General features: G+C 42.1%; 1 protein-coding gene across 3 annotated transcripts; it reads left to right on the top strand.

Moving 5' to 3' along the window:
- Positions 1-200: 200 nt before the first annotated feature.
- Positions 201-10285, top strand: LOC106575191 (ras-related protein ralB-B). Of its 3 annotated transcripts, none has more exons than XM_014151518.2 (5): positions 201-413; positions 1819-2000; positions 2179-2387; positions 4697-4874; positions 5123-5979. In XM_014151518.2, the coding sequence occupies exons 2-5, from the start codon at positions 1887-1889 to the stop codon at positions 5231-5233; spliced, it is 612 nt and encodes a 203-aa protein (XP_014006993.1). In that variant the 5' UTR covers positions 201-413; positions 1819-1886; the 3' UTR covers positions 5234-5979. The 3 variants fall into 3 exon arrangements, with proteins under 3 accessions (XP_014006993.1, XP_014006994.1, XP_014006992.1); XM_014151519.2 differs by lacking the exon at positions 5123-5979 and adding an exon at positions 10179-10285 and having other exon boundaries at positions 361-496; XM_014151517.2 differs by having other exon boundaries at positions 361-496.
- The last annotated feature ends 258 nt before the right edge of the window (positions 10286-10543 follow it).

Below are 10543 nucleotides of genomic sequence, written 5' to 3'. Positions count from 1 at the left end.
CGAATACACCACCATAAACAATCTCTGAGAAACTGATGAAAAGGTGAAAAGTGTTACAACCACCCCATCTCCCCTACTCTATACATCCAAAGCATGCAGCAAACGAGGGCATTATTGTCACCATAAAAGGTGAATGATGGGCGTTTTTCAGGCGGAGTTTTAATGATAGTTTGATTTATAAAGGCAAAAATGCATATGTATGGTGTGCGCCAAGACACCATGGTTTGTTTTTAACGCGGTATTAGTTATTCAACGTTGCCATGACATCGCCTACAAGTGTGATCGGTGAGAAACAGTTCTAGCCCATATTGTACTGTCTTTGGTGGCACAATTTCACATGACGTCACATCCGGTTGATATAATCGTTATCACACGACGTCCGGGAGTGGTCAAAATATCCGCATTTGCGGCAGGTAAGTGGAACTTGATCTCTACTTTAGCGTTCCCATGGTGAATACCGGATAAAAGCAAAGAAAGACACCAAACCCATTACGAGGTGAGACGTTTGATATCGCTATGCACTTTTGTGGAAGTATGTACAAGTGGAAATCGATATCAGAAGCGGATTTTGATTTATATTTTATCTTGGCCAAACATACCACTGTTTGCGCAACGTCTGTTGATTGACAGATTCTCATCCAATATTCGGTTGACCACATCTTTCTAATTTATATCTAGTCGAGAGCTGCTCCTTGAGAGAAAGTGGCAGGTAGAAAGTAGCAGAAGTCTGAAATCAATTTATTTGGACCTATTTTGATTTTGGCAGGGGTGCAGTCGGGTAGGCTGTTGGGAGTGTTTATCTGACTGGACAACCCCCCCACCCCCCCCCCCAAAGTTTGGCCCCTGGATTTTAGGGCAGAAGTTAGGGCAGTTAAAAGGGACATATGTTTAGCAGAATTGTTTTTAAAATAGCCACAAGTTATGGGGAAGTTATGGTATTATAGTTCCTCTGAGCAGTGTTTTATTATGATTTTAGTTTCTGTTTTGCAACTGACAATAAGGCCTATTACGTTGTGGGAATGTTTCCTCGGGTCTTGTTGCAATACATTGTTAATTTAATAATTAAAAAAAAAAATCATATTTGGATCATTAGCTTTTGCAGAAGCAGCAGCTACACTTGACATGATGGCAACATTCAGTTGAGGACACTTACAAGAGGTTCTCTCACACTTTCTTCTGCTTTCTCTTCTTGTTGTATGCCTGATTTATAAATCCATTGCATGATCTACTGATGTCATTCCTTCAGATTATTTGAACTTTGGTCCTTGCTATCTGGGGTCCTTGGGACGTCTCTACTCCATAAAAATGTTAAATGGGGGGGGGGGGGGGGGTTCAGCAAACAAAGAAAGACACGCTTCAACAGATGACAAACATAGGTACACGGTAAGGGTTTAAGAATATACACTTTTTTACGTATCGACTGCATAGCGAGTCGGAGGTTCGTTTAAAAAAAACTTCTGTGAAGGTGTGTACTGAAAATACAGTAGGCTAGGTTGTAGTAGGCTACAACATGCCTGTGTTATCATTGTAACCTACATAAGTTTGGCATTGAAGGCTGCCACACCACTGCTGCCCTCATGAATGAAATTATAGGGTCAGTCGAATAGGATTTTTCCATAGCCTATGTTTCAGTCAGCTGCCATTTTGAGATTGGCTGTTTTGTCAACCTTTTAGGTCCATGTGGATCTGTTTTGACATTAGATGTACGTACGCATACAAAACCCTGCCTTCTTTCTCTGAACACTTTTCTGCAACTTTTTTTTATGTTTGAATGTTTAGTTTTGTAGGCGAATTTACATTGTTTGTGTCCAACTGTAGGAAGTTCTGGTGTTGGTGGAGGCAGTTTCCATTAGTCTAGTAGCTGTGGACAGTGTCCAAATCCAAAGATGGCTACTGGAAAAAGTAAGAACCAGAGCTCTCTGGTGCTGCACAAGGTGATCATGGTGGGAAGTGGCGGTGTTGGGAAGTCAGCCCTCACTCTGCAGTTCATGTATGATGAGGTAAGAGCGATAAGTCTGGTCCTTACCAGACTCTGTACATTGCTCCCTTTGTAGCAGGTGGTGGACGCTGAGGCTAAAGAGAGACTTGGGCAAGCTGCCACTCAAACCTCCAATACTGCTTTTCCATTGAAAAGAGTTTACGATTCTGTAAATAAAATGATTCCTTCCCACCTCCTAGTTTGTGGAGGATTACGAGCCCACCAAGGCAGACAGCTACAGGAAGAAGGTGGTGCTGGATGGACAGGAGGTCCAGATTGACATCCTGGACACAGCTGGACAGGAGGACTATGCTGCCATCAGAGACAACTACTTCAGGAGCGGAGAGGGCTTCCTGCTAGTCTTCTCCATCACCGAACACGAGTCGTTCACTGCCGCCTCAGAGTTCAGGTACGTCTATGCTGATAGGTACGCCCACCAAAACTCACGGACCAGGCAAGGAGGGCATTAATCAAAGGCAACAAAGAGACCAAAGATAACAAAGGACCTGCAAAGCTCAACAGCGGAGATTGGAGTATCTGTCCATAGGACCACTTTAAGCTGTACACTCCACAGGGCTTTACGGAAGAGTGGCCAGAAAAAAGCCATTGCTTAAAAAAATAAATAAGCAAACATGTTTGGTGTTTGCAGAAAGGCATGTGGGAGACTCCCCAAACATATGGAAGAAGGTACTCTTGTCAGATGAGACTAAAATTGAGCTTTTTGGTCATCAAGGAAAACGTTAAGTCTGGCACAAACCCAACACTTCTCATCACCCCGAGAACACCATCCCCACAGTGAAGCATGGTGGTGGCAGCATCATGCTGTGGGGATGTTTTTCATCTGCAGGGACTGGGAAACTGGTCAGAATTGAATGAATGATGTATGGCGCTAAATACAGGGAAATTCTTGAGGGAAGCCTGTTTCAGTGTTCCAGAGATTTGAGACTGGGATGGAGGTTCACCTTCCAGCAGGACAATGACCCTAAGCATACTGCTAAAGCAACACTCGAGTGGTTTAAGTGGAGACATTTAAATGTCTTGGAATAGCGTAGTCAAAGCCCAGACCTCAATCCAATTGAGAATCTGTGGTATGACTTAAAGATTGCTGTACACCAGCGGAACCCATCCAACTTGAAGGTGCTGGAGCAGTTTTGCCTTGAAGAATGGGCAAAAATCCCAGTGGCTAGATGTGCCAAGCTTATAGAGACATACCCCAAGAGACTTGCAGCTGTAATTGCTGCAAAGGTGGCTCTACAAAGTATTGACTTTGGGGGGGGTTGACTAGTTATGCACGCTGAAGTTGCCCATTTGTAAAATAAAATAAATATTTTTTTAGTAAGTGAAGTGGATTTATATCCGGTAAAGGACTTACATCATGGGTCCTTGATCTGTACTACACAGATGCATAATTATGGATATGTCATTCTCCTCATGTTTTACAAGTAAGGTAGAGTTCAGTTACAGTAAAGTACAATATACTCTACTGTACTTAAAAATAAAAATAAAATATGTATTTAACCTTTATTTAACTAAAGCTAATGTGACCCATGTTATTGTACTACTACTGTACGCTCTACTCACTGTACTATATCGTACTCTACTCACTGTACTGTGCTATTCAAACTTGTGAAACATACGTCTATGATATGTTCAGATTTGGTCCGTCTGTGGACCGGAACATAGAGTAGCTTCAGGAAGTATTCATGCCCCTTGACTTATTCCATATTTTGTTGTCACTGCCTGAATTGAAAATGGATTCAAAAAAATGTTTGTCACCAATCTACACACAATACACATAATGACAAATTGTAAATGTGTTTTTATATTTTTTTTTGCCACATTTGATTGAAAATTACATACTAAAATATCAAATGTATTCACACCCCCGAGTCAATACTTTGTAGAACCACCTTTGGCAGTGATTACAGCTGTGAGTCTTTCTGGGTGAGTGAGTGATTGTGAGCCTCTGTCTGTCCAGAATGACTGTTTTAGACTCTTGGTTTGACCACCAGACAACAAAGGAAAGTGATGCGCTGAACATACAGTAATAGTATGACAGTGGCAGGTAACTCAACTGTAGTCTGTGACTTATGGTTTCCCATTGTAGCCAATTCAGTTGCAGTAATTCAGTTACTGATCATTTTTTTGTGGTAATTCCGTTACCAATTTGGTAACGAAATTACGAGTTTTAATCACTTAATTCAAACAAAATGTGTATCAGTAAAATCCCTATAACTAATTGTTTACTTGTTACTTCTGTGAACTTTCATTCTCCTCTCTCCTGATGAGGGAGCAAACTTAGAAATACCTTAAAGATGTGTTTTTGGTAACGTAATAAACAAGCCAATAAATATGTTGATATTAATTGGCAGGGGTCTTTACGTCAACATTGTGTTTTGATGTATTTCTGATACTTTTTAAAATACTTTTTCCATTTGTTTATCCACAAATCAAAGCCTTTACTTATGCCATTTAAGAAAAAGAAAAAAGACGCCTTCATTTCCCCAAAATATACTCTTAGCTTTCATTTGACACCTAATTTGACACCTAACTTCATGTTGGTGCTCATGGTCACTTTTATATGGAAAAGCCCAGAACAAAAAATACATCTGCACAATGCTAATTGTGCCCCAGTGCTAAGTTTGTAAAAAAAAATGAAGGACAGTGTTTTAGATCCAACTGGGTCTTCATCAGGACTAATGTATTGTGTCTTCCTAGGGAGCAGATTATGCGGGTGAAAGCAGAGAACGATACCATCCCTCTGTTGGTGGTGGGAAACAAGTCGGATCTGGAGGACCGCAGGCAGGTGTCGTTGGAGGAGGTCAGGGCCAAGGCAGAGGAGTGGGGGGTGCAGTACGTGGAGACCTCAGCCAAGACACGAGCCAATGTCGACAAGGTATGTAACCAAACTTAAACATACTGTCCACTTTGCTACAGTAGGACTAGGAACAATATACCTTCATGTAATTTCTTTCTTAGGATTTATACTTTTTTAGATGGGGGATTATGTTATCAAAATATGTTTCCGGACAAGAGATATCAGAAACTACAAGCAAGCATGATTAAAAACAACATTTACAGTAAATCAACTTCCATTGTCAATGTAACTATAGTGTTGAACTATCAACTGTCCATCCTTTTCAGGTGCTCTTTGATCTTATGAGGGAGGTGCGAAAAAAGAAAATGTCAGAGAGCAAGGATAAGGGTGGAAAAGAAGGCAAGATCAAGAAGGCTTTCAAATGTTGTCTGCTTTGATCTAGACCAGACCTTTCAGTCAGACACACAGAGCCAAACCAGACCAGAGCCTCCGCAGCACAGTGGCATTAGACAGGGACAAGTTCATTAGGACATACTGCACCTTTGGAGCATTTTCTTGCCTACTGAACACAAACCAGATCTACAGATCCTTCCCACAAACCAGATCTACAGATCCTTCCCACTGAACTGAGCCTTCTGCCATTTTTAACACACGCATATCAAATCCATATACAGTACCTCTCACATTGTGGCAGTCAGAGGGGTGGTCTAACCTAGTTATGCAAACCATCCTTTGTGCCGCTGTTGGGGACGGGTCCAGAGGGGACTGTATAGATGAAGTGCCTCAACATTGATTGTGAATATATAGGTTATGATCGCAGACAATCACTCACTCGCACACTACTTAAATATGGCCTTGGTTTGATGCTCACTTGTAGGAATAGGTAGCCTCATCACCAAGAGAAATTGGCTATGCTGTTTGATGTCTTACTGTTTGCACTGCAATCAATTTTATATTCCTACTACCACTACTACACCATTTTTAAAAAACGTATTTATTTATTTATGGTCCACCGCATGAAAATCAGTCATAATTAAGTCACCTTATTCATAATCCAACATATTGTCCACATGTACAATCCAACATGTACTATATCCACATCATATATATATAATACCAGTCAAAAGCTTGGACACACCTACTCATTCAAGGGTTTTTCTTTATTTTACTATTTTCTACATTGTAGAATAATAGTGAAGACGTCAAAACTATGAAATGACACATATGGAATCATCTAGTGCTGAGCACTTGTTGGCTGCTTTTCCTTCACTCTGCGGTCCAACTTTTCCCAAACCATCTCAATTGGGTTGAGGTCGGGGTATTGTGGAGGCCAGGTCATCTGATTTAACACTCCATCGATCTCCTTCATGGTCAAATAGCCCTAACACAGGCTGGAGGTGTGTTTTGTGTCATTGTCTTGTTGAAAAACAAATGATAGTCCCACTAAGCGGAAACCAGATGGGATGGCGTATCACTGCAGAATGCTGTGTTAGCAATGCTGGTTAAGTGTGTCTTGAATTCTAAATAAATCACAGTGTCACCATCACACCACCTCCTCCATGCTTCACAGTGGGAGCCACATATGTAGAGATCATCTGTTCACCTACTCTGCGTCTCACAAAGACACGGCGGTTGGAACCTAAAATCTCAAATTTGGACAGATTTCCACCGGTCCAATGTCCATTGCTCGTGTTTCTTGGCCCAAGCAAGTCTCTTCTTCTTATTGGTGTCCTTTAGTAGTGGTTTCTTTGCAGTAATTCGACCATGAAGGCCTGATTCACGCAGTCTCCTCTGAACAGTTGATGTTGAGATGTGTCTATTACTTGATCTCTGTGAAGCATTTATTTGGGCTGCAATCTGAGTCTGGTAACTCTAATGAACTTATCCTCTGCAGCAGAGGTAACTCTGGGTCTTCCTTTCCTGTGGCGGTCCTCATGAGAGCCAGTTTCATCATAGCGCTTGGTCTTTTCGACTGCTCTTGAAGAAATTTTCCGGATTGACTGAGCTTCATGTCTTAAAGTAATGATGGACTGTCGTTTCTCTTTGCTTATTTGAGCTGTTCTTGACATAATATGGACTTGGTCTTTTAGCCCTAGTTGGTATATTCTGCATACCACCTCTACCTTGTCACAACACATCTGATTGGCTCAAAAAAAATAGAGGAAAGAAATTCCACAAATTAACTTTTAAGGTACACCTGTTAATTGAAATGCATCCCAGGTGACTACCTCATGCAGCTGGTTGAGAGAATGCCAAGAGTGTGCAAAGCTGTCATCAAGGCATAGGGTGGCCACTTTGAAGAATCTCATGAAATATTTTGATGATTACTTTTTTTGGTTACTACATGATTCCATATCTGTTATTTCATAGTTTGTCTTCACTATTATTCTACAATGTAGTAAAAATAAAGAAAAGCCCTGAAATGAGTAGGTGTGTCCAAACTTTTGACTGGTACTTTGTTTTTTTTTAATGAAAATCTTTTGTCGACTGCACTTTTTCTCCACAAAAATGTAAATGTTTCAGTGTTGCCTTTCTAATTCTACACTTGAAACTGAAGCATTCAACTAAATTCCTGTTTCTATGCACACTTATTATGTGTTATATACAAACAGTTTTTGTTACCAAATAAAGTTCTCTTTTGTAATGAATTTGTAGTGTGGCTCAGTTTTTAAAAGAAGCCCCTGTACATCCTAAATTTAAATGGAATTGACCCCAACCCTGCAGTCCAACTTCTGGGTCTGTCACCTCCTGAGGATCAGTTGCCAGTTATTCAAGGTCAAAGGTGCTGTTCAAAATTTGCATGAAAAGAGTGCAGTAAAGAATTGCATCCTTGTCGGCTGTGCTGGACTTTTTGTTGCTGGTGTGGTTTGACTAGTGCCTTTGATGTGTTTGAGGGCAGCAGAGCACCAAAAGGTTTTATGTTTGAGTGTCATAAAACACCATTCCGGTGCTGTACAACTTGACTTTGAATGAATGGACGACAGAGGCCTTATGTGGCCTTCAGTCTGTTAACACTCTGTTGCAAAGCGGCAGGACAGGGACATATTCATTAGTGCACATTGTAGCAAACCATTTTTGCTGCATAAAACTAAACCAAACTAAAGTGTATCTTATTGGACAAGTCCAGGTAGTTCCTCCCTGTTTTAGCCTGCTTTCTTCCGTTTGGTGCTTAATGAATATGATCCAGGTCGGCCTTAGATTCAGTAGCGCACAGATGGCATGTTCCATTGACGGCTGGCTAACCTCTTCCCACGCCCAAGTACATCCTATCTCACTTACACTCTACAACACCTATGGCCTGAGAAACCTCAACTAGTTCTGAAGACCCTTCTAGCTTGGCAAGAGAGCCCTCTACTGGCTCAAGTCATTCAGTCACTAAACACAAAATAAGAGCCACAGCTTCATCAGACCTATAGCCTCTCTGTAGATGTCAGGATTTTGCAATATCATGTCCTCCTGCGGTCAGAGAGGAATATAATACATCTTTGCTGTAGCCTAGTTGAGTCGTTTTGCCTCGATCATCAGCCACAGCAGTCTGAAATTGAACACATGGTGGAGGCAGAGAATCTTGATAGGAAGGTAAGAATTATTTTTGTTTCCTTCTGCTGAACATGGACAACTAGGCGTGTCTGTCACCAGACAGGCCTCCTTCCAGCTGACTGCCCTATCCTGACCTGGTTATTAGTGTTACTGTAAACATACTGTCATAGAAAAGACCGTATATACAGTAGAAATAGAATTGCCAGGATTCTGATTTCAATGATCAGAATTCTGATTATAATTTTTTTTTTTTGAGATCTTATCTGTCGGAAAGATATCAGTGTCTCTTTGAATGGTTTGTCCTCTGACAAATCAATTGTAAATTTCGGTGTTCCTCAAGGTTCCGTTTTAGGACCACTATTGTTTTCACTATATATTTTACCTCTTGGGGATGTCATTCGAAAACATAATGTTAAATTTCACTGCTATGCGGACGACACACAGCTGTACATTTCAATGAAACATGGTGAAGCCCCAAAATTGCCCTCGCTAGAAGCCTGTGTTTCTGACATAAAGAAGTGGATGGCTGCAAACTTTCTACTTTTAAACTCGGACAAAACAGAGATGCTTGTTCTAAGTCCCAAGAAACAAAGAGATCTTCTGTTGAATCTGACAATTAATCTGGATGGTTGTACAGTCGTCCCAAATAAAACTGTGAAGGACTTCGGCGTTACTCTGGACCCTGATCTCTCTTTTGAAGAACATATCAAGACTGTTTCAAGGACAGCTTTTTTCCATCTACGTAACATTGCAAAAATCAGAAACTTTCTGTCCAAAAATGACGCAGAAAAATTTATCCATGCTTTTGTTACTTCTAGGCTGGACTACTGCAATGCTCTACTTTCCGGCTACCCGGATAAAGAACTAAATAAACTTCAGTTAGTGCTAAATACGGCTGCTAGAATCCTGACTAGAATCAAAAAATTTGATCATATTACTCCAGTGCTAGCCTCCCTACACTGGCTTCCTGATTTCAAGGTTTTACTGCTAACCTACAAAGCATTACATGGGCTTGCTCCTACCTATCTTTCCGATTTGGTCCTGCCGTACATACCTACACGTACGCTACGGTCACAAGACGCAGGCCTCCTAATTGTCCCTAGAATTTCTAAGCAAACGGCTGGAGGTAGGGCTTTCTCCTATAGAGCTCCATTTTTATGGAATGGTCTGCCTACCCATGTGAGAGACGCAGACTCAGTCTCAACCTTTAAGTCTTTACTGAAGACTTCTCTCTTCAGTAGGTCCTATGATTAAGTATAGTCTGGCCCAGGAGTGTGAAGATGAACGGAAAGGCTGGAGCAACGAACCGCCCTTGCTGTCTCTGCCTTGCCGGTTCCCCTCTCCCCACTGGGATTCTCTGCCTCTAACCCTATTACAGGGGCTGAGTCACTGGCGTACTGGTGTTCTTCCATGCCGTGCATGGGAGGGGTGCGTCACTTGAGTGGGCTGAGTCACTGACGTGGTCTTCCTGTCTGGGTTGGCGCCCCCCCCCCTTGGGTTGTGCCGTGGCGGAGATCTTTGTGGGCTATACTCGGCCTTGTCTTAGGACGGTAAGTTGGTGGTTGGAGACATCCCTCTAGTGGTGTGGGGGCTGTGCTTTGGCAAAGTGGGTGGGGTTATATCCTGCCTGTTTGGCCCTGTCCGGGGGTTTCATCGGATGGGGCCACAGTGTCTCCTGATCCCTCCTGTCTCAGCCTCCAGTATTTATGCTGCAGTAGTTTATGTGTCGGGGGGGCTAGGGTCAGTCTGTTAAATCTGGAGTATTTCTCTTGTCTTATCCGGTGTCCTGTGTGAATTTAAATATGCTCTCTCTAATTCTCTCTTTCTTTCTTTCTCTCGGAGGACCTGAGCCCTAGGACCATGCCTCAGGACTACCTGGCATGATGACTCCTTGCTGTCCCCAGTCCACCTGGCCGTGCTGCTGCTCCAGTTTCAACTGTTCTGCCTGCGGCTATGGAACCCTGACCTGTTCACCGGACGTGCTTGTTGCACCCTCGACAACTACTATGATTATTATTATTTGACCATGCTGGTCATTTATGAACATTTTAACATCTTGACCATGTTCTGTTATAATATCCACCCGGCACAGCCAGAAGAGGACTGGCCACCCCTCATAGCCTGGTTCCTCTCTAGGTTTCTTCCTAGGTTTTTGGCCTTTCTAGGGAGTTTTTCCTAGGGAGTTTTTCCTAGCCACCGTGCTTCTT

This window comes from Salmo salar, chromosome ssa17, assembly GCF_905237065.1.
Source record: "Salmo salar chromosome ssa17, Ssal_v3.1, whole genome shotgun sequence".
NCBI classification, from domain to species: Eukaryota; Metazoa; Chordata; class Actinopteri; order Salmoniformes; family Salmonidae; genus Salmo; species Salmo salar.
Note: the sequence above shows the minus strand (reverse complement) of the source record. Positions and strands in the feature narration are given on the sequence as shown.